Raw genomic sequence first — 26066 nt, 5'->3', positions numbered from 1 at the left:
GATCTTAAAAACCTTTTGATCTGAAGGTGTATGCTTAAATGTTAGAAATTAGTTTTGTAGACAAAAATATAATTATGACAACATATTAATTACAAAACTAAAATGTTATTAAAAAAAAAAAAAAAGTTTTTGAAATGGATGACTTGGACTGAATAATAAAGAAAAGCAGCAAATAAGTGCCCAACATAGATGGGAACTCCTTCAATACTGTTTAAAAAGCATCCCAGGGTGATACCTTTGAAGATGTTAAAATATAACACAGTTTTTATTTATTTTGGATTTTGTTTAGTCACAACATAATTCCCATAGTTCCATTTCTATTATTCCATAGTTGTGATGACTTTATTATTCTAAAATGTGAAAAAATAAAAATAAAAAATGAGTAAGTGACCCTAAACTTTTGAACGGTACTGTATATCTCAATACTTTTCAGCCTATTGACAATATTTGATAATTATGTTTTTGCTCTAAAATGGCTCAAAATCTTTTTGGGGATTTTTTTTTTTTTTTTTTTTAAATCAGAGGAACCATCATTTCATCCAAACAGCCATTGTAGCTTAAACAAGTAGATTCAATATTTTAAAGACATTAAATAAAAATATAATTCGTTTTTCATTAAATAAACACTAGGGAGAACGAAATTCAATTATTTTCATTGATATGCACTTTATATTTAAATTTCATACACAATGACACATAGTAGTTAAATAAAAATCATTATATAGCTTCAAATGTTTTTACTGTGCAAAGCTACTTCACTGACATTTGTCCGTGAACCCCTTGCTGAACATTGCATAATACAAAATTATTACTGTGGGACACGACAGGTTGATTATTATAATGTAATGCTGAATTATCATTATTATTCTGATATTATTAGATTTGCGTTATACAAAATTAATATATTTCTGTCCTGTTTACTTCATCTTCACATGGGGGCTTTTATTTTGACACCGAAAGTGTCAAAATAAAAGTCGTATTCACTTCAACTTCACAAGGATCTTTTTATTTTTATTTATTCATATTTATTTATTTATTTAGACACAGAAAAGGCAATGTGTATTTGACAGTTTACAATTTTCTGCATTTCCTGAAAGGCTGTAATCTCCTTTTCTGTGCCACGTTTGTAAATTTGTATAATAACTTGTAACAGTTACTAATGTTTGGAATTGCACATATGCTTGAACCTGCATTACTTTGATTTCACAATGCATGTGAAGTGATCTGAGAGAGCCACCAAGGGTGTGCACATAGAGAATCTGAACCAGAATCCTTAAATTCCCAACGACTCCCATCCCTAGTGCAGAGAGTCTAACAGTTAACCATCTTCGAGAAGTTGCGTCTATAAATTCATCCCCATTAAAACACCGTGTCTACAGCAATCAAAACACATCTTTCATTACAAATTCACGACCTTTAACAATACATTTCAAAACCATTTCAGTCAGGCTTCAAATCGCCTGCTGTTAGCAATGTTCCAGTTATTGTGCATGATGTATAGGTCACCACATTTTTGTGAGGACTATGATTGTTTTGTTTACAAAAAGCTTATAGTTATGTAGCCCATTTAACTGTTCAGTATGTCAGTTATCCTACTGAAGGATAACCAAGAAATTTGTCTGTTAAGTATCTGGTGGACATGACCATATCCAGGGCTACCTTAGGACCAACTAGTCGGTGTGTTGTCTGATTAACTAGACAACTATTCATTGTTGATATTATGTAGTTTTGCACAACCCTATTTAGTTTTTTTGTATGCAAAACCAGAAGCATATTTTCACACGTTTCTTAACTTTACAATTGCATATTTATTGATTAGCCTATTCGCTACTATTAAAGCTAATCAAAATTCATAAAAATACAACAGGCATTAACATTTCTTCTACGCTGTGTTTGGAAAAACAAATATGACCCAATATACCTGGGATGCGCGAGCACCCACAAGTCTTCGCTCTTGGATGAATACCTTAATGGTGTATTCATGTCACTACAGCACAGAGTTCCAGAGTTGCCACATCAGCAAAGTCCAGCTTTGACACACAGCAGAAAATACTGCTGGAGAAACTCTAGAAAAGCACAGAATTAGCTTCTTCGTTCATAATGTATTTAAAAACAAACAAACAACAGAATCTATGAGGAAAATTAGTTGCATGATTTAAAACTGTATCAAGTTGTTTCATCTATTGTTTGTGACGAAGAAACTATAACTCAATGTCAAAAGTTAATGTTCATCATACACTGCCTAGCCAAAAAAAAAAAAAAAAAAAAAAAAAGTTGCCTATGATTGGATCATTATTGCAGTGATTAATGTTTCAGCTGGCAACAATTCTTTTAACCCTAACTGATGCAGTGAGTAGCTTCTCATTTCTTAAACAACCATGTCGGAAGACGTGTCCCATGGTCATGGAAAAGATGTTACTGTGTTTCAGAAGGGGCAAATTACTGGCCTGTTTCAAGCAAAGAAAACAACCAAGGAGATTGCTGAAATCACTGGAATTGGGTTAAGAACTGTCTAACACATTATTAAAACCTGGAAGTATAGTAGTAAACCGTCGCCTTTGTGGAAGAAAAATGGTCAAAAAAAATCTTGAATGATCGTGATCGGAGATCACTAAAACGCTTAAAAAAAAAAAAAAAAAAAAAGACAGTAGAACTCACGGCTATGTTTAATAGTGAAAGTAAGAGCATTTCCACACACAATGCGACGAGAACTTACAGAACTGGGACTAAACAGCTATGTGGCCACAAGAAAGCCATTTATTAGTGAGGCTGATTGGAAAAACAACTTCAATTTGCTAGGGAGCATAAAGATTGGACTGTGGAGTAATGGAAAAATGTCATGTGGTCTGATGAGTCCAGATTTACCCTATTCCAAAGCGATGGGCATGTCAGGGTAAGAAGGGAAGTGCATAAAGCGATGCACCCATCATGCATAGTGCCCACTCTACAAGCCTCTGGAGGCAGTGTGATGATCTGGGGTTGCTTCAATTGGTCAGGTCTAGGCTCAGCGACATTATAGAGCAATCTAATGAAGTCAGCTGACTACTTGAATGTACTGAATGACCAGGTTATGTCAAGATTGATCAGGGTCAAATTGTGAAAGTCTTGTTCAGGGTGCATGAGGAATCATTTTAACACATGAATTGGCCACCACAGAGTCCTGACCTTAACTCCACTGAAGGTCTTTGGGATGTGCTGGAGAAGACTTTACAGAGTGGTTCAACTCTCCCATCATCAATACAAGATCTCAGCCAAAAATTAATGCATCTCTGGATGAATATAAATGTGTGACGTTGCATAAGGTTATCAAAACAATGTCACAACGAATGCGCACTAAAGGCAGTCCAACAAAATATTAGAGTATGCGACTTTTGTTTGGCCAGTAAGTGTATATTAAGAATATACTACACAGAACAAGAGACAAAACCCATTAATGATGTTCTATCTATCTTAGTATTTTAGCCCAATCTATTGTTTTATTCATACGAGACAATTCACGATTGGTGACTTTTGCAAAATGTTGTTCTGCAGCTGTTCAAATAACAATAATGTAAACACAAATGTAAAAGTTAACGATTCTACAAAGTTAGGCATTTAAAAAAAAAAAAAAAAAAAAAAAAGAACTTAAGGCATTTACACTTACCAATCAATGTTGTGTTGTTCAAATCATAAACTTTGTCATGGCTTTCACTTGGGCAAATGGGCAATGTTCTGCTGTTTAATAGGGCTGGGAAAAAATATTGATTTCATGAATATCCTTCATTTGAATAATCTCATTATTGATTTTTAAAATACCAAAATCAATCTTCTACTTTTACTAGTTTATTTCAGAGTTTTGGATGTGTTAATTATTGTCTCTGCTAAATAAAAAGTAATTGAACTGCATAATTTGTGCTCTGTTGTTAATTTTCAAAACTAATATTTTCGTAATATTAAGTTATAAGGTTCTGCATAACTTACAGCATTAAGGCCTTTGCACACCAAACATGAATTTGAGTGTGATTAACAATTTGAAAAGAGCGTGCTGAGTGATTCCAGTCAGGCTTCCTAAGCAACCAATTGGCCCGGTTGCTAGGGTGGGTAGAGTCACGTTGGGTTAACCTCCTCGTGGTCACTATAATGTGGTTCTCGCTCTCAGTGGTGCTCGGTGAATTGTGCGTGGATGCCGCAGAGAACAGCGTGGGCCTCCACACACGCTACATCTCCGCGGTAACGCGCTCAACAAGCCACGTGATAAGATGCGCGGATTGACAGTCTCAGATGCGGAGGCAACTGAGATTCGTCCTCGGCCACCTGGATTGAGGTGAGTCACTACGCAACCTCTAGGACCTTAAAGCACACTGGGAATTGGGCATTCCAAATTGGGGAGACATTTTTTAATAGAAACAATGGATTCCCATGAAGCTATTCACACCTGGACCGAACATTCGACAAAGGGAGGTTTGTTTATTTATTTTTTTTCTTCGCCTTGAAATGAAATGCCCTGACCAATAAAATATGAGCTATGGATCAATTGTCAGGAGCCACTGCGGTTACCAAACCCAGCACAACTGGTGGCGCTTAAGCACAGAAAGCTGTTTTGGCCAGTGACATTTAACGCTGAAGTAACTCTAGAAAGAAATCCTGAACCAGCAGTGAGAATGCGTATTAGTGATGTACCGAAATGAAAATTTTGGGCCGAAACCAAACATTCTGGAGACACCAGGCAAAAACTGAAACTTTTTATATACAGTATATTATATTTTATTAGACTTTGAAATAATTATCTATCTACTAGTATACAGTATATACTGTATATAGGTCTGTGTGTGTGTATATATATATATATATATATATATATATATATATATATATATATAAAACATACTTTTGCCTAACATAAGCAAATATTTACCCAACAAAGTGCTAATAAAGTACTTACAGTATGAACAAAGGACAAAAGCATACCTTCCTATTCTAAGTTTTTCTTGTATCTGTCCATCATCCATATTGTCAGTTAGAGCTGCAACTAATGATTATTTTGATAATCGATTAATCTAACGATTATTAGAACAATTATTCAACTATTCGGCGATTACTGCAAGGATTAATTATTAGCTCTTAACCGATTATTCAGTTTGTGCCCTGGCTTAAAATGTTGTATTAAATGTGCATACAAACAATAAAGAGGACAAAATCATCTTTTTAAAATACCTCTAAATGACATTCACTGAATTAAAGGGGGAAAAATACATTGTTTAATTCAGTAAAGAAATTCACTGCAAAAAATCCTATTGCTATCAAGTGCTTTTGTCTTGTTTTCTATTTAAAATTGACTAAAAAACCCTTAAAACAAGATACTTTTACTTGAGAAGCAACATAGAAGATATTTAGACTTGCTTTAAGAGAATGTATCTTAAATAAAAGTATTTTTTTCACTTGGTTATACTTCTGCGAGTGCAGTAAACACTAAATATACTTATATTCAAAATCTATTCCCTAAAAGCAAGTCTAAATATCTTATATGCTGCTTCTCTGAATACATCTTTAAGGATTTTTAGATATTTTAAAATATCTGTATTTTTAATATTATTTTCAACATTCTCAGATTACTATTTTGTCTTCTGCAGTATAGCTGCTAAAGAAAATGTACATTGTTTTTAAGGAGTTTTAGATATTTATATTGGAAAACAAGCCAAAACAAAAACCTATTTTGATGCAGTGTATAACCCTCTCTCACCTTTCTGTTCACTTCAATACATCTTTAACTCACAAAAAAACAAACTCTCTCTTATTAATAAAGCTCCGTATTGCTGATTTTATTCACAATAAGAAATGCACAGTGACGCATTTTATGATTCAATAAGTCGAGATCCATCAAGCACACACGCTCGAGGGACAAGCGGCCCCATGACAGAGTGTGCATCAGCCGGGTGCAGTTTCAATCTCTCCCCCTTAGGTCGGGACATTCGTGCAACTCACAGAAGAGGCGCTGACCGCACAGAGAAATGCCAGTTTTGGAGTTTGTAGTTATTTACATAATCTACTTCTGTATTATTTGAACTTTAATAAAGCTATAATGCATTAAATATAACTGCATTAAAGATGTAAAGCCGGGGTGTTTCCTTTAAAGACGCTAGACACGCAAGTTTTGCTTCAGTGGAGCAGCAGCTCCGGCTCCGCTTATTCCACAATGAGAGTGCTTCTGTATTTACTTATTTTGTATTTTTGTATAATTTCCTCATACTACGCGATCTACATCACCTGAAGCTGTTTGGAAAGTTTAGAGTGCATCTGGACTGCGAGTTGTGGAATTCCTCTCCTCAGTCAGGCGCAAACTGCAGTGCTGCTCTTGTGTGCAATCATTAGAGATTCATATAATCTTGTTACGTTAAATTAGATCAAATGACTATTCGACAATGAAAATGTCGACAATTTTTTTTTGTGTCAACATTGTTGATAACGTCGACTAATCGTTTCAGCCCTATTGTCAGTATTGTAGTGAGTGGGGAAAATAAACTGAATTTAACTGTGACAGTGTCACTCACTGGGGTCCAGTTTCAGATGAAAAGCGATTTGCGAATTTGCTCGTTTGTGTGAGAATGCGAGCAGCGGATGCAAAGCAGGTTGAATTGGACTCATGTTTGCCACCGCTGATTTAGAGTGTGGCTCGGCTCAAACAGTAGGAGGGGATATTTTACCATATGTGATGGTGGCTCAAGCTCAACAGTCTCACAGCCTCTAAATACGCACAGAAAAACACTCTATTAATGTGCTGATATTCAAGAGAGCAATCGCTTCATTACTTTTGGGAATGTAGACTTTAGGAAACTAGGTAAGGCAAATACCAACAGAATGCGCATTTTAAATTTCACCAGTGTTCTTTCATAAACTCCTTTGAGTGTTTTTGTGCCGTTGCACTTGTTTGTGTGGACACACACATACAGTACATAAGAGCATTTCAATTATAAGCACAATCTTGTTCCAATCAATATATATTTCAACATTAGCTGCTGTTTACATCTTTACACATAAAACGCTGCATTTTCTTCATGTCAGTGTCTCTTGTTACTTGATTTTAAAGTAACAGTTTTTGGTCGGATTTTCGGCTTTTTTTCTCCTTTGGCCGAAAACCTAAATTAGCATTTTCGCTGGCCGAAATTTTGGTGCACCCCTTTTTAATTTGCATCAAATACCTTAAAATTTCAACAAAAAAAAAAAAACCACACACACGTGCATTTTTAGCCTTTGCATTTAATCTTACATTAATTATTTTATATCTCTAATAGTGGTCGACCGATATGGGTTTTTTAATGGCCGATGCCGATATCCAGGGAGCAGGGTGGCCGATGGGCTGATACAATGCTGATATATAACACAATTTAATATAGTAAATAAACATAAAACTGCTATAAAAAAAAAATGATACTCTTATTTAGCACTATATTTACTCAATTTCACACAAAACAAAAAAAAATATTGTATTTTAAATGGTAGATAGCAGATTCTTCTGATTTCTGTTTAGTCATCATATTTTAGTAATTTATTTACACATGTAGAAATTGTTAATATATTAGGAAGGAAATAACAGTACACACAGTATTCCAGCAACCATAGATGGCATGTCCATGTTAGCAATCGCATTTTCTCAAAAAATACAGAATCAAACCAATTGTACATACAGTGCACAGTGAATAAGAAGTTTACTTTTAGCACACGTGAAGCGCTTTAACATTGAAGTGGCACCAGAGACTATTTAGCAGAAACGGGCCACTTCTGTTAAAATGAATGGGAGAAATTAGAATGCCCAACTGCAACCAAAGGTCAATGGATGTGGATAAGAAGTCCCGCCTTACAGGTAAAAGAGCCAAATCACCTTTTAGATACAGACATCGCCCGTCAATCAACTCGAGAACGCGCATTAGCTATAAAAGCTGGGAAAATTTAATTTTTTAGCGTAGTCTTAGGGGAAAAAAAAAAAAAAAAAAAAATCACCATTTATGATACCAGTGTTGTCAGATTTTACTGCCGATTTCAAATATGTTCTTTGATCGTAATCTTGACCAACCGTTTTGGAGATTTTGTTTTTTCCCCCATTCAAGTAGATAGGAGCTGCACTGTCATGACTGGAAATAGCCTCCCGAGAGCGTTCCGAACATGGCCGCAGTGGACTGACTTGCTAGAAAGACTTTGGTTGCATGCACGCGCTCGTGCGGATCCAGCGAGCAGCAGCAATCTCCTGACAGTTTAAACAGCCTGGATCGCCTGTGACCACTGACCATCATGATTCGTGAATCAGAGGAACTTTGGATCCTGATCCTGATTCTGGCTGTTAGAATACACGCTTCAGAGGAAGATATCAGATGAGCGCTCGATGGGAAGAAAGCGCTGGATTTTTGTAAGGTTTGTGAATAACATTGGTTTAAATGAGATATCTGCATATTTGCAAACAGTATATAATAGAAGTTTTATTGATATTTGCCCTTTATCATTAGAAAGGAAAGTTACAAGTGACAGGGGACTGCTGAGGAGAGGCTGATAGAATACCTGCTTTAGAAGTAAATAAATGACCGCTCCACAGGATGCTGGATCTGCTCAAGTTGTGAGGTTGGTTTATTACATCTATTTAAATGAGATATGTGCATATTAGCAGACCTTATATATAATATTAGTTTTATTTGTCTTTTTATCATTAGACAAGACAGTTAAAAGTTACTGGGAACTGTTGAGGAGAGAGAGGGAGAATGAAACAGGCGAGCACTTTAACGAGCTCAAACGTGTCTGACGTGGCTCTGATATGCGGACTGTTTAAATGACACTGTGCTGCACACCGCTCTATTATTGTAGTAACACGATGCACATAACAACAAAACAGACTGTGACTGGTCATTTACATGTGTCAGTCGCTTCACATGCAAGCAGTAGATGTTCATCGCACTCAAGAAATAAAAATAAAAAAAATTAATAAAAAAAGAAAATGCCCAAACAGGAAAATGTATCATCCGATGCTGATAATTAAAAATGTCAGAATATTGGCTGATTTATCGGCCTTGGCAATATATAATTTGATCACTAATACTGTATATACACTGCGTCATCTTTGCCTTTGTAGCGCTTTTTCCTAATAAACAACTTAACTGATCTTAAGTGTTTTTCTCTGCTAAATATTAATACTATTGCTGTGCACTCTGTATATATGTATTTGTATCAGCATGCCTTTGTATATAAAAATGTGTTAATGTTGGTTGGGATTTGTGTTTTATTGTGTGGATTATATAGATTCTTGGAGCATTTAAATGTCACCACATTTAATTTGCAACATGCAGGGTCTTCAGCAAATGTATAATATAAGTTGTTGTACTTGGCAATAAGATACAATCAGTATTGTAGGCCAGAGTACAAAATGAATAATCTCCTAGGTGTAGTTTATTTTTCAACCAAAATCTCAATAAAAATCACTAAAGCCTAAAACTCACCGGGGACTTTTATTTTGAAATGACGAAGACTTGGCTCTGTTACAATGCTCTATTTTAATTTTTTATCCCCATTTCTCCCAATTTGGAATGCCCAATTCCCACTACTTAGTAGGTCCTTGTGGTGGCGCGGTTACTCACCTCAATCCGGGTGGCGGAGGACGAGTCTCAGTTGGCCCCACAATGCTCCATTTTTAATATTTACAACTTAAGCTTTTTACAGCCTATATATTTATCATTATTCACAATATATGTTGAAGACACATGTATGTGCTGACAAGATACTTTTCCATATAGTTGCATTTTTCTTTGCATACCCTCGCTTCATTTAAAAAAACTGAATTATCAGAGGATTACGGAGGAATAAAAGAAACTATCGGCAACTATCGGCATAGATTTCTGCAGATAACCAACAGTTCCATAAAGCAACTATCGGCACCGATTAATTGGTAAAACCGATATATCGTTCGACCTCTAGCTTGTGGTGCACCGATCAGGAAATTTGAGGCTGATACCAATCTATGATTTTTTTTTAAAGTGCTCTTTGCACACTTTTGCAAGTTTTATACACAGTTAAATTACGGTAACAGTTTACAAAAAGGTTCCTATTTTAACATTATTTCACAACATTACTGTAGTTAACATGAACTAGTGAACTTAATGTTAGTTACAACATTTACTATTACATTTTTAAAATCCAAAGTTGTATTAGTTAACAGTTAATGCACAATGAACTAACAATGAACAATTGTAATTTTATTAACTAACATTACAATTAATAAAGGCTGTGAAAATATATTGTTCATAATACCTAATGTATTAACTAATGTTAACGAATGGAACCTTTTTATAAAGTTAGTAAAATTACATTAAAATCACATTAATTGTGAACTGCTAACATTTAATTGTTTTGAAACAGTTATGAATAGTTCTGTTGTCAATATCAAAATGTCACTGCGACATACTAGTAAGCAGTAAAAACCATGAGAGCATCAAACACAGCAGAGATGCGTTCAAAAATACCATTTGTGAGATCGGCCTCCTGTGTCTTCATTGCAACACTACAATACATTTTAAATCCCTTTTCTGTAAACACCTCATATAAAAAGGCCATTTTCAGCGGTCTCTAGACCGGCACCTAGCGGAACCAGAAGTGGCTACGCACACACTCTCTAAACCAGAAATCAAACATGACGTCTTGTGCAACTAGCCCATTGGTCGATTACTCGTGCACATCCCTATACCGTACCAGGGTAAAATTGCTTGTAGATTAGCGCCACCTACTGTAAAGGCATGAATGTAGTGATAACGATCATTCGCTTTCATGTGAAAGGGCCATTTGTAGGAGAATCGCTTCTCATTAGGGTATCACCTCTGGTGTGCAAAAGCGTTTAGCAGAGACAGAATTTTCATATGCAAGCAAAATGGACATTATATGTCCAAATAAATTCACATTGCATCAAAATTATAATCGGAATCGAATCGATACCCAGCCCTACGATCTAATTACAAGATGGACAGCTGTATCTGTAAAGGCATCTTAAATCTTAAATTATATATATTGATTTGCAACTCCATTTTTAAAAGGCCATTTCCTGGTTCCATGTTTTGATGTCAGGGGCTTCCTATTATTATTGCACTTTTGGAAATTGATTTGCTTGTTTAAAGTGTTTGGCTTAATGTTGATTACGTATTGGGTTTTGATTGGGGAAATGAAAGCAGATTAAGCAATTCAATGTTTGTTTTTACATTTCCAAATTGTGCCAATTAAGTACTATAAAGCAAAGATGGATGATGAAAAAAGCCAAATAGACAAATTGTGAGCTGACTGAAATTCGATCAAAAGGAAACTTCAAAATGAGCTTAGGCTATATGAAACTTGTAAAAATGTGGTGATTTCCAAGAAACCCACTGACCAATAAATTCTTTTTTGAAATATTTTTTATTATCCCCTTTTCTCCCAATTTGGAATGCCCAGTTCCCACTACTTAGAAGGTCCTTGTGGTGGCGCGGTTACTCACCTCAATGCGGGTGGCGGAGGACAAGTCTCAGTTGCCTCCGCTTCGGAGACCGCCAATCCATGCATCTTATCACGTGGCTCATTGTACGTGGCACCACGGAGAATCCGCATGTGGAGGCTCATGCTATTCTCTCCGTGATCAATGCACAATTTATCACACGCCCCATTGAGAGCAAGAACCACTATTCGTGACCACGAGGAGGTTACCCCATGTGACTCTACCCTTCCTAGCAACCGGGCCAATTTGGTTGCTAAGGAGACCTGGCTGGAGTCACTCAGCACACCCTGGATTCGAACTCATGACTCCAGGGGTGGTAGTCAGCGTCAATACTCACTGAGCTACCCAGGTTCCTTGACCAATAAATTCTTTACGATCCCACAGGATTCCTCTACACCTTTTTACAATCTACAAAACCCACGCCTTATAACAACAGTCAGCTGAAAGTGAAACGGTCACCATCTACTACAATGGCATTTACTTTTGGACTATAGCCAAAACAGAAGCGTTACCAAAAACAAATCAAAAATACTACTCCTGTGAAACCATGTCCTTCATTTTACTTGTCTGATCAATCCATCTTTTATGCTCTCTTTCAGGAATCTTCCTTATCTGACATATCAGGAAGTGGAGATTGAACAGCAAAAGATCTCGCTAGATTGCAGTGGCTATCTATCAGACTCCAACCATTCCTGTTTACCACCAGCCACCATCTCAGAAACAGACATACAACACCACTACTTGGCAAGACACTTACAAACTCTGAAAAGTAGATCTCTCTTTAATGACACAGAGACCTCATCTCTGCTAAATATAGTAATATAATTGCAAATCTGGCTTCATCCCAGGATGCAGTGAACCTTTAGTCAGCCTTTAGTCTGCCTTCATCATTCCTAAACAAGTATCTATTGGAGTAAACCACTAGTCCTTAGAACTGTCCTTGGTGTGGTATTAGAATCAGAGACATATCCGCTACTACTCAACGAGAGGTGCCAAGTGGCTAATCTGGTTGCTTAATAGATACGCAACATGGTAAGCCAAGATTCGACAATACCTGAGCAAACACACTGGAAGCAGCATACTGGGACTGACTTTTGAATATTTATCAACACTAATCACACTAATTCTAGCATGATTAATTGATCAAAATTTATCTAACTGAGATGGACAGGAATGCATCTAGAGTAGCTGTTTCTTCTGTACTAAAGCAGAAGAAACATGGCCTTGTTTCTTGTAACAATGTTTCTAAAATGGTACCACCCAATTTATTTACTTAAAGTCACATCATGGATTCCCTCAGACAAAAACAACTTAAGCCAACACCACACCCACAGAGATCAACCTTGAACTGCACCTCTTCTTTATTATGAGAAACAAGACAAGTATTTAGTGAGTAGTAAGCAGCACTATGATGTCATCGTGTAGCTTGATATCATATCAGCAAAGTGTCCGTTGAGCTAATCTTGTTGAGTTACTTCAGCATAGGCTATATCCTTGTCCATTAAAAAGGTGCTAACATTTCATAACGGACCCAAATGCAACAATTCTTCTTGGATCAGTTTGTAGAAGGCTTTTGTAGTTCACCAAAGTATTGGTTTTAAAAAATAAATAAGGGCACTACTTACAAGAGCATAACATATGTTGAAATGAAGCACTATTGCAGCTCATATTCAGTGGTAGTATCTGATTGCCCTGGATTTAAACCTTCGGCAATTTTCTGTGAAATACTAGAATTCTTTTGTTTAATGTCATTATTATTATTATTTTTATTAGTGGTCAACTGATGTCGGTTTTTCGATTGTCGATGCCAATATCTAGAGCAGGGTTTCTCAAACTTAACCAAGGATCCCTTCATAACCCAACATTTCTTGCTGACCCCCACCCCACCATCATCACAACAAATATGGTATTCTTTACTAAAAGTATAAAAATGATCTCAATAATGAGTTTCAATAAGTTAAAATACATACGTTATGAAGCTTTAAGAACGGCCAAGCACAGCTGTCCTGTTGTGTGAGGCTTCTGTGTGCAATGTTTCAATTAGGCTACATTTACATCTAGGGAATGTATAATGTACAAGCGAGTAATACAACACTAGTGATTTATATTAGAGAGCACAAACAAACACCATAAAACAGTGGTTCTCAGCCTTGTTCCTGGAGGTCCCCCAACATTGCACATTTTGTATATCTCCCTTTTCTGACACCCAATTCAGGTCTTGGAGTCTCCACTAACGAGCTGATGAGTTGAATCAGGTGTGTCTGATTAGGGAGATATCCAAAATGTGTAGTGTTGGGGGGCCTCCAGGAACAGGGTTGAGAACCACTGCCATAAAATGAAGTTCGAGAGACAGTCTGTTGCTTATTTCTGGTTTTAGATCCATCCACAGGGTGACAAAACTTCACCGAGAACACTGCAAAGCACGAACAATGCTGATTTTTGATATTTTCCCCTTACTACTACTACTTACAGTTTGTGTGGTCACGTTATAAAAATTTCAGTAGTCGTTACTGATACCAGTGAAATTTTACAGATCTCGATACCAATTTCGGTACCACAACATAAATATGCTAATATGACAAAGTGCTTTTGAACACACCCATTTAGCCTATTTAAAAAGTTACATTTCAATGTAAATAATAAATTAAAAGAAATGCATGTTACCTTCGTGTTTTTCAATCGAGGCATTGCTTAAGTGTTTTTAATTAGCACCCTACTGAAATCTGTTTTACCAAATCATGTTTTCCTTTTTATTATTATTATAATTTTCCAGAACTTTCCAGATTTAGAGTTTAAATTAACTTCATCATTCATGAGTCTGACAAATGAAATGTAGGACGTAGTTTTGGATTGTTTGTATTTTAGGTTTCAGATTACTGGTGTTTGTGTATTTGGTCATTTTTACATGTTATGTTTGAAATTGTATTACTGTGAAGCACTTTGGTCATGATTTAAATGCTATATAAATAAAGTTGAGTTGAGAAATTAAAGCGCAAATGCTGCGATTTAATTATATAAATATATATTTTACATGTGTTGCGTGGTTCACAGTAGATTAGTGCTCTGCTCTGTCATCTGATACAACGTGTTGTGAATGATTCTCAATATGTATGAGCAGTCAGACTATTGCATTTATTCAGAGTACGCAGCTCTTCCACACTAAGATTGCAGCCTTTAGCGGTTTAATAAATCACACTAGGACAAGTCATGATTTTAATTTGATTAATTGGCCATTTCAGTGTAAGGAGTAACAGAGCACACGCTCAGGAGCATTTTAAAGCAGTCGTTTGTCGGTCATAATGCACGCTGGTACCGGATTGAGTTGGTGCTCGGTACTACGGGTACTGCAGAAACACTGGTATCATTACATCTTTATTTTAGTATCGACTTGGTACCGAAGTACCGGTACTTTTGACAACACTACTTACAGTATATATACTGCATAAATACAACGAAGTTAACTAATATTGGCTACCATTAGAAAGATATGGTTAAAGTAACAGTCACTGTGTTAGGAAATACTGTACATTATCACATTTGACATGAAGCTGGTTCATCAATTGTCATATTATCAACTTACAATATAACAGTAGCTTACTTTATCTAGCAAGCATAACCAAAGTAATTATAAGTACAGTTGTGCTCAAATGTTTGCATACCCTGGCAGAAATTGTGAAATTTTGGCTTTGATTTTGAAAATATGACTGATCATGCAAATAAACTGTCTTTTAAGGATAGTGATCATATGAAGCCATTTATTATCACATAGTTGTTTGGCTCCTTTTTAAATCATAATGATAACAGAAATCACACAAATGGCCCTGATCAAAAGTTTACATACCCTTGAATGTTTGGCCTTGTTACAGACACACAAGGTGACACACACAGGTTTAAATGGCAATTAAAGGTTAATATCCCACACCTGTGGCTTTTTAAATTGCAATTAGTGTCTGTGTATAAATAGTTAATGAGTTTGTTAGCTCTCACATGGATGCACTGAGCAGGCTAGATACTGAGCCATGGGGAGCAGAAAAGAACTGTCAAAAGACCTGCGTAACAAGCTAACTGGAATCTTTATAAAGATGGAAAAGGATATAAAAATATATCCAAAGCCTTGAAAATGCCAGTCAGTACTGTTCAGTCACTTATTAAGAAGTGGAAAATTCAGGGATCTCTTGATACCAAGCCAAGGTCAGGTAGACCAAGAAAGATTTCAGCCACAACTGCCAGAAGAATTGTTTGGGATACAAAGAAAAACCCACATGTAACCTCAGGAGAAATACAGGCTGCTCTGGAAAAAGACGGTGTGGTTGTTTCAAGGAGCACAATACGACGATACTTGAACAAAAATGTACTGCATGGTCGAGTTGCCAGAAAGAAGCCTTTACTGCGCCAATGCCACAAAAAAGCCCAGTTACAATATGCCCGACAACACCTTGACATGCCTCACAGCTTCTGGCACACTGTAATTTGGAGTGACGAGACCAAAATAGAGCTTTATGGTCACAACCATAAGCGTTTTGTTTGGAGAGGGGTCAACAAGGCCTATAGTGAAAAGAATACCATCCCCACTGTGAAGCATGGTGGTGGCTCACTGATGTTTTGGGGGTGTGTGAGCTCTAAAGGCACGGGGAATCTTGTGAAAATTTATGGCAAAATGAATGCAGCATGTTATCAGAAAATACTGGCAGACAATTTGCATTCTTCTGCATGAAAGCTGCGCAAGGGACGCTCTTGGACTTTCCAGCACAACAATGACCCCAAGCACAAGGCCAAGTTGACCCTCCAGTGGTTACAGCAGAAAAAGGTGAAGGTTCTGGAGTGGCCATCACAGTCTCCTGACCTTAATATCACCGTGCCACTCTGGGGAGATCTCAAACGTGCAGTTCATGCAAGACGACCAAAGACTTTGCATGACCTGGAGGCATGGGCAGCTATACCACCTGCAAGAATTTGGGGCCTCATAGACAACTATTACAAAAGACTGCACGCTGTCATTGATGCCAAAAGGGGCAATACACAGTATTAAGAACTAAGGGTATGCAGACTTTTGAACAGGGGTCATTTAATTTTTTTCATTGTTGCCAAGTTTTGTTTTATGATTGTGCCATTCTGTTATAACCTACAGTTGAATATGAATCCCATAAGAAATAAAAGAAATGTGTTTTGCCTGCTCACTCATGTTTTCTTTAAAAATGGTACATATATTACCAATTCTCCAAGGGTATGCAAACTTTTGAGCACAGCTGTACATAAATTCAGAAACAGGGACCTTGCTAATCCAGTATGTGGCTTATGAATATTCACACTTATTGTGGTCGATATAACTTGAAATACACGTTGTTAAACCCCTTCTATTTTATTGGATGAAGCAACACCACCGTGTCTCAATTGTTGATGGATATTGTCCAATGTCATCCTCAGAATCTCATGTTAATAACATGTGTAGTGTAAAAAGTAATTCCCCCCTTTTGTTATGTTGTATTTTTATACTAGTCAATAGCTTTATATTGAATAGTTTTTGTATTGCTAATTTGAATACAACACTGCACCACAATATTCACATTGCAGGGATTTTCCAGGGACCCCCTGGCTATTTGAAGCAACATCCACATATGTTTTTGTTTAAAAATGCATCTTTGTCTCTAAGTTTTTTGCCTTCCATCCACACTGAGGCGGCGTTTTTGACAGCAAAACCTGAGCTTTTCGAAAACGTTCTCCCAAGTGGATACATTTAAAAATGCTGTCTTCACAAACAATGATGTATTTGTTATCATGTAACGCACTCATGTGATACATTCAACCCAAAACAATCAAGATGGTGGCTCATGTTGTAGCAGCATTTTTGTGCCTGATATTCACTTTGAAGTAATGCAATATGAAGGTTGTACAAAGTAAAAATTTTATCAAAGGCAATGGGAAGTTTCCTTGGAATTGCTGTTCGGCGACGGAACACAAGGACAATTGCGCTTCAGATTGTACATGGAACGGTGATTCTTCGCATACGCAGACAGAGGATTTATGTATTTTCATACATTTCAGTGTGATCGAGAAACTTTTGGAAAATGCTTGAAAATGGCAGTGTGGAAACACAGTTTTCAAATGCATCCAGATTAATATGGACGCAGCCTGAAAAGGACCCCCACAGGTCCACATACCGCAGTTTGAGAAACACTCATCTAGAGAGCAGGTTGGCCGATAGCGACACATTGTACACAAAATAATTTAGCTGACTTATTTTACAAAATATTTACTCAAAATACACTAGAAACGTTTTAGATAACAGATTATTCATTCAGTACGTTTACATGCAATTTCAACGTTCAATTTCAGTCGGGCTACAACAATTTGTCTTTAAAATGTAACCGCTTTACTCCGACTGAAATCATACTAGTCCGTTTTTTGCGAAGTCGTACTAACAGACCACAATCCAACCACAAATGTACTCAGCATTGTGCACATGCTAGTGGTCTGCAACCCGACCAGGGCCCTAAGGGGCCCATGTATCCATCGTGTTTCAGGTCAGGTTCGGGTCAGTTTTTCCAGTAGGACTTCGGGTCAGGTACGTGTTTGTAATTAATAAAAAAATAAAGAACTTGTTTCAGGGATGCACTCTCACACACAGACACACGCGATCGGATGAGTTAGGGGCCGTCTGCTCTTTTTATCCATTGTTATCCTATGTAAACACATGATGGAAAAACATCTTTGACTGTTGCACTGCGTCTCGCGGTTTCTTCAGCGTCTCGTGCAGGCACATTTTTAGACACCGTGTCAAGTTAAAAAGAACTTCAAGTTTTAAAAAATGCATGTTTCATTCATTGTGCAATGTCTAGATTGTTTTTTAGGTCAGGTTAAACAAAAATTAAACGTTCTGAACAATTTCAGGTTGCAAAAATGTGACTGTTACATTGTTTAACGTTATACCAGATTGTTCTGCATCAAGTCAAGTTTCAGCACTTGATAAATGGTACGGTGATTTTTTTTCTTTCCTCTCTAGTGTACTGAGGGGCAGCCGTGTCTTAACTGTGTATGGTAACTGTTACAATACTGTTAAGAATGTTGCCTATGATGCTACAGTACGACAGCCTATTGCAACAGTACTTGCTAGGAGAATAAATGATAAGAGTAAGTGATTTCAAGTTGGGTTCGGGTTTAAAATCTGATGGTACCATTCGGGCCAGGTAGGGTCGGGCCACACTGTCTCGGGTATGGTTTGGGTTTCATTTTAAGGCCCATCTCCTAGACCTCTAGGAAATGCTTCATAAGATAGAGGTGTTGCGCGATGTGCATTTACAGTATTTTGTGAATGCTTAAACACTACCAGTGATTCTTGAAGCACTATCTCTGAAAAACTTCCATTGTCAAATAGTCGATTGACCTCATTTAATGCAACATGAGATCATTTGAAACGCTAATGATGGCGCGCGAGAGCAGCACTTCAGCTCGCGCTTGATTGAGGAGGGGAAGAAAACACTGCTCACAGTCTAGACGCACTCCAAACTTTCCAAACAGATTAAAGTGATGCAGATCGCAAAGTATGAGGGAATTATAATACAAAAAAACAAAATAAAAAAATACAGAAGCAGGGCTGTCGTGAAATAAAGCCGTACCTGGCGTTCCACTTGAGCAAAACTTGCCTGTCAGAGCGTCTAAAAAAGGAAACACCCCTGCGTTATATCTTTAATGCATTCTTTATTAAAGTTCAAATAATAAGGAAAAGGATTGTATAAATAAGCACAAACTCTGAAACTGGCATTTCTCTGTGCAGTCAGAGCCGCTTTATTCTTTATTAAGAAGAGAGAGTTTTGTTTTTTGTGAGTTAAAGATAAATCGAAATCAAGCGAACAAAAAAGGTGAGAGGGTGTAGTCTGAGCCCATTACACAGTGCAAAAAAAAAAAAAAAAAAAAAAAACGTTTTTGATTGGTCTTTTTTGGTTTGTTTTCCAATATAAATAGCTAAAACTCATTACATACATGTAATATAGCAACTACACTGCAGAAGAAAAAACTTATTGGAGAATGTTGAATATAATACTTAAATATTTTAAAATATCTAGATATGTTTACCTGAGCAGCAGCATATAAGATATTTAGACTTGCCTTCTGAGAATGTATCTTGAATATAATTATATTTTGTCTTTACTGCACTGGCTGAAGTGTATGAAAAAATACACTTATATATAAAATACACTTATATTTAAGATACATTCTCTTAAAACAAAGTCTAAATATCTTCTATGTTGCTTCTCAATTAAATGCATCTTGTTTTAAGGATTTTTAGATCATTTTAAAATAGAAAACAAGACAAAAGCACTTGATAACAATAGGATTTTTTGCAGTAATTTTTTTTACTAATTAAACTAAAATCCAAGTATTTTTCCCCCTTGTAATTCAGTGAATGTCATTTAGAGGTATTTTTAAAAGATGATTTTGTCCTCTTTACTGTTAGTAAGCACATTTAATACAACCTTTTAAGTCAGGGCACATGCTGAATAATCGGTTAAGAGCCAATGATTTGAGTGACTCCAGCCAGGTCTCCTAAGCAACCAAATTGGCCCGGTTGCTAGGGAGGGTAGAGTCACATGGATTAACCTCCTCATGGTCGCTTACAACATGATTCGCTCTCGGTGGGGCGCGTGGCGAGTTGTGCGTGGATGCCGCGGTGGATGGCGTGAAGCCTCCACACGCGCTATGTCTCCGCGGTAATGCGCGCAACAAGCCACGTGATAAGATGTGCGAATTGATGGTCTCAGATGCGGAGGCAACTGAGATTCGTCCTCCGCCACTCCATGACCCGGAGTCACTACGCCACCATGAGGACTTAGAGAGCATTGGGCATGTCAAATTGGGGAGAAAGTCTCAAAAAAAAAAAAGAAGAAAAAAAGAGCTAATGATTAATCGTTGCAATAATCGCCCGATTAGTCGAATAATAGTTCTAATAACAGTTAGATTAGTCGATTATCAAAATAATTGTTAGTTGCAGCCCTACTTACAAATCAGAGCATGAGCACTATAAATAGGCCACAGTCTTATGCAAACTGCAATGCCCTGCACACAGAAACAGCAAACGCCACAAGTGTTTTTCATTTATACTATCAGTGCGTAATTGGTGCTTCATGTGCTTATTCAAATGATGGTTTGTGTGTACTGTATTGACGCAAAAACAAAAACAAAATTTTCAAGAGTTTTGCAAGAATTGGTTGCTTTTGCAAGAGATGTATAATGTTTTGCTGATTTGGTGTAAGATTTTGTGGTTAGTGTGTAGAGTTTTGCAAAAATAGCCTATAGTTTCAAAGATGGTGCCTAAACAATAAAAAAAAAAAAACTGTAACTTGTCCTTTCTTAAAATATTCGATTATGCATTGTGCCATGTATACTAGGACAGACAGATGAAGACTGTAGCTCTATTATGCAAAAACAAAAAAAAGGCTGATACTGACAAAAGGGGAACTACCGCTACCACATTTTCAGCCAATATCGATCATCTCAAAATAGCCAAATATCGGCCAATTAACTGGTCTGGCTGATTTACTGGACTTAAAAGTGGGAGTACTACACTAATACACTAAACTTTAAGACTCTGACCTCTGAGGGGCCTGGGTAGCTCAGCAAGTAAAGACGCTGACTACCACACCTGGAGTTGCAAGTTTGTATCCAGGGCGTGCTGAGTGACTCCAGTCAGGCTTTCTAAGCAACCAATTGGCCCGGTTGCTAGGGCGGGTAGAGTCACGTTGGGTTAACCTCCTCGTGGTCGCTATAATGTGGTTCTCGCTCTCGGTGGGGCGCGTGGGGTGTTGTGTGTGGATGCCACGGAGAATAGCGTGAAGCCTCCACAGCGCTAGGTCTCCGCGGTAACGCGCTCAACAAGCCACGTGATAAAATGCGAGGACTGATGGTCTCAGATGCGGAGGCAACTGAGATTCGTCCTCCACCACCTGGATTCAGAAGAGTCACTTCGCATTGGGAATTGGGCATGCCAGATTGGGGAGAAAATCCCCCCCCAAAAAACTCAGAAATTTTACATTTTTGGCAGTGTAATTTAATTACAGTTACTTCTGATGTAATTGCTTTAAATACTGTATACACTATAGAGCAATTCTATATAAAACAAAAGTGAATTTAAATTTTTAATTTCTAACTTAAGGCTGCCTCCTTAAATTCTTTGGCCAGTTCATGAATAATTCATTTGATTTTATAGGATTTATTTGAAAGAATTAAAAGAACAGTTTCATGTCTATCCTTGTATTTTCATCTGGTCGAGGTTGATGAGGGTTTTAGAAAGTAATTAGTAATAAGTAATGCAATTACTTTTCAGACAAAGTAATTAGTACAGCAATCTAATTACACTGTAGAAGATGTAATTAGTAGTTAGTAGTTAATTACTTTTTTAAAGTAACTTACCCAACACTGATTGTTACTACTTTTCTGATACATTGACATGAAGTCACTAGAGAAAACCAGTAAACCATTTGAGATTAGACTGAACTAGGGTTGGGATTAAACCTATAAATAAACAAACTAACCATGTCCCAACTTTATTTTACTACTTGTACGCCTAAAACTGTAAAACTGCCAGGTATTAGGTACCTCAGTTATCACACAACAACCTATAGTTATACATAGATAAGCACGATAACAGTCATTTCTGACAAACAAACCCAAATTAAGTATAAATTGGTAATTTTTGGGCAAATACTAATTCTCTCGCGTTCAAAAGGGAAGTTTACGGATTTACGAAACCCACATTAAGAGCCATAAACAAACGAGTTTATTGTTGAGGAAGCACAACTAGTTAGCAACCCCGGCTAACAGCAGCTAATGCTGCTGACTAACTCATCAACTCCAATTAGCAGACGAGCTAAATGACGAGACTGTCACACTTACAATCTGAACTACTCAGAACTTTCTCCTCACACATGTAATATTGTTTCACCACTGTAATAGTACTGGTACAATCTGATTATACGAGTCGGAACAAGTTGACGTTTAAGTTAGGTTAAGTTTGTAAATCCACTGTTTATCTCAACAGTCCAGTTGCTAGCACAGCTAATGTTAAGTCCACTGGACCAAAGCCAGCTAACACTAAAAAACGACCTTCAACCCACCAACAACATTACCCATTTATTTAGCAAAGAGACAATAAATATGATCACACTCTTACTATGTGTTGTATATTATTCATCTATTACTGAAAGTGAAAGCGGCTAACACACACACACACACACACACACACACACACACACACACACACACACACACACACACACACACACACACACACCACACACACACCTTGGCTAGTGTGATAGCTTAGCTCGCTATCTGGCCCATCTTTACCTTTAGAAAACTTGAGACCAGCTTGGACTCAATCAAAACACTCTTAACACCCTCAAAACCACTCAAGCATCTCTTTATGAGAACTCACCGAGAAGATGAAGCTCTTAATAATCGTCTGAGGTGTCTCCACGCGTATAGATGTTGTTATTTACCCCAGAATTTTTGTGTAAAAGTATCCCGGAGATCCCCTCTCTATGTGTATTTGCCCTGCCCGCTGCCGCTCCGGTCGCCAAATAAATATCCTCGCTGCTGCCTACACATGGACCTGAGTCAACGCAACGCGCATGCGCACTGGCGCAATGGGCAACATTAAATGTGGAAGAGCATCCTCTCGTTTTAATTTTGACCCCATAATCACCCTTATAAATATTTACCATGGTAACCATAGTTTCCGCCAAAATACCTTAGTTACTACTGTTATTGTTGCTACAATAGAGCTGTGCCAACTTGGTATTAGCCACCACAACGTAAACAACATGACAGAAAGATTTTGATTTCAGGTTTATGTAACAATGTACAGTCTTGAATGTGCATATGTTTTAAGTATGTAAAATGCACGCATGACTATGTTTATACCCATGAAAGACTTTGAAAACTTTGACACTGTTTGGAAGAGTTCCCATATTTATGTATCATGGTTTTACAGTACCAACATAACTGTAATACTGTAATAACTATGGTATTTTGGCAGAAACTATACATTTCCAAAATATCTATGGATGAAATGGTCAGAAAATCAACCCAAAGTTAATTTATTTCTTTCTGAAATACAAAATTATTTAATTATATAAAACTGAGTAAAAATCTGAAAGCACTGAGGACTGTTAGACTATTCAAATAATATAATTGAGCATTTATATGATTTTGTAGATATAATATCTGTGTATGATTTATGTGCTTTATGTGACAGTCGACAAATAACATGGACATTGACTTTTTTCAGATTTTGAGTTTAAATTTAGGCCTATATTTTATACAACATGCCGAAAACATTTCTGAATTTTTTTCACCATTTTAATCGACTTTTTGGTTTCTTCCAGTTCACTTAAAAAGTTCTGTGGTCTGAAAAATGAGTTCTTTAAAGTAGTGAAAAAATTCCATTTAGTATCAATTAATATGAGGTCATTAAAGGGATAGTTCATTTACTCACCCATCATGCCATCCCAGATGTGTGTGACTTTCTTTCTTCTACTGAACACAAACAAAGATTTTTAGAAGAATATTTCAGCTCTGTAGGTCCATACAGTGCAAGTGAATGGGTACCAGAACTATGAAGCTTCGAAAAGCATATAAAGGCAGCATAAAAGTAATCCATAAGACTCCAATGGTATAATCCATGACTTCAGAAGTAATATGATAGGTGTGGGTGAGAAACAGATCAATATTTAAGTAATTTTTTTTAACTATAAATTCTTCTCCCTGCCCAGTTGGTGGCAATAAGCAGGAAGAATGCAAATCACCAAAAACAAAAGAAGAAAATGAAAGTGAAACTGAAGATTGATAGAACAAAAGGGCTTAAATATTAATATTTCTCTCAACCACACCTATCATATCACTTCAGAGGATATAGATTTAACCACTGGAGTTTTATGGATTACTTTTATGCTGCTTTTATGTGCTTTTCTGAGCTTCAAAATCTTGGGGCCCATTCACTTGCATTGTGAGGACCTACAGAGCTGAAATATTCTTCTAAAAATCTGTTTGTGTTCTACAAATGAAAGAAAGTTATGTACATCTAAGACGGCATGAGGGTGAGTAAACGATGAGAGAATTTTCATTTTTGGGTGAACTATCCCTTAAAAAAGCATTTATAATAATTATACAAGAATATATATTTTTTTAAACCTGTTTAAAATAGTTTTCGATGGAGTGTAGCATGTCATTGCTTGAAATGTCATGTCAACTACTCATATGCACCCTTTCCTGGGCTCAGAATTTAAAACCATGCTGACAACAAAGTATGTTTACAATCTGTAGTAATAACTGTCTTAAGGGGCACTATGTTGTCTTCCTCCAGGGGGCGCTGCACGGCTAAAAAAAACCGAATTCAAATTCCAGCCATTTTTAGTATTATTTAAGATATTTCCTCTCTAAATAGTGTAATCTTTTACAAATACTTTAATTCCAAGGATTGGTACCTGATGTAGAAATAATAATCCACCACAGAAATCTCTATACATTTATTTTTAAAAATTAGTTTCCAGGCATCACAAACGACTCTGATTGGTCCATCCAGACTTGGACTGAGAAAAGTAACAGATACCACGTGACATCGCCGTCAAAACAAACCTAATCTCGTATTTACACTATTACCGTAAAATATCTTTAAACCCATTAATATTATAATCTTAAACGAGTTCCACAAACTTACCTAGTCCGTCAGCGTTTTCAATTTGTTTTCTTTTGTTTTGATCACGGCGACTATGATTGTGACACAAGTAAAGCTCAGGATCAGGATGCAGTTCCGTGGGTCTTTTATCCACAAAATGAAATGAACACACATAAACTGTCTTCTGAGGACTTTTTAATTTCAGAGCCGCAAGCCAGGCTTGTTTTCTTTCCTCATTCTTCGGCATAGAGTGTAATGCGTACGGCGCTGGGCACGGACATTCATTCCGAATCTTTTGGTGCTCAATACATAAATTTTCTTGGAAATTCTTCAGTTTTTTCGAGCTGTTGTAGCAGCCAGAAACAGCACAGGTGAACCCGGAGCTCATTTTACACTCTGACACCTCGGATTCGCCGTTTGCGAATGTGACGAAAGGATATTAGAGGGACCGGAAGCAGAACACCGGCAAAGCGAAATAGGGAGACGTCACAGAAGCGCCCATTCGTTTTCTTTCTTTCTTTTTTATTTTTTATTTTTATTAAACCTTATTTGAGTTTGTACAAAAACATAAGAACATATATGGAAAGAGCAAATACATATGTTAATATTGTAATTTAGATGGTGACAATGATAATTAATAATAATAATAATAATAATAATAATAATAATAATAATAATAATAGACAACAAATGTAAAAATAAAATAAATGCATTTACATGCATTTACTTCTTAAACTTTCAAAGAGTTCTCATCAAAAAATCATCCACATGCAGCAATGACAGCTTTGCAGATCCTTGGCATTCCAGCTGTCAGTTTGTCCAGATACTCAGGTGACATTTCACCCCATGCTTCCTGTAGCACTTGTCATAGATGTGTCTGTCTTGTCGGGCACTTCTCACACACCTTACAGTCTAGTTGATCCCACA

The 26066-nt window shown here is 36.8% G+C and overlaps 1 protein-coding gene across 4 annotated transcripts in view; it reads right to left on the bottom strand.

Annotated features, from left to right (window-relative positions):
- The window catches only part of gatad2ab (GATA zinc finger domain containing 2Ab), a 58051-nt gene extending 32480 nt beyond the window's left edge, over positions 1 to 25571 (bottom strand). For 2 of the 4 annotated variants that reach the window (XM_051694018.1, XM_051694019.1), the window contains exon 1: positions 25182 to 25571. In XM_051694018.1, the coding sequence (XP_051549978.1) occupies positions 25182 to 25527 (346 nt within the window). In that variant the 5' untranslated portion in view covers positions 25528 to 25571. Of the gene's footprint in view, positions 1 to 3643; positions 3728 to 22898; positions 23075 to 25181 lie in introns of those variants that run through there. The other 2 variants (XM_051694021.1, XM_051694020.1) reach the window with 2 other exon arrangements.
- Between the last annotated feature and the right edge of the window lie 495 nt (positions 25572 to 26066).

This window comes from Myxocyprinus asiaticus, chromosome 49 (genome assembly GCF_019703515.2).
Source record: "Myxocyprinus asiaticus isolate MX2 ecotype Aquarium Trade chromosome 49, UBuf_Myxa_2, whole genome shotgun sequence".
Taxonomy (NCBI): Eukaryota; Metazoa; Chordata; class Actinopteri; order Cypriniformes; family Catostomidae; genus Myxocyprinus; species Myxocyprinus asiaticus.
This window is presented reverse-complemented; position numbering and strand designations above follow the sequence as displayed.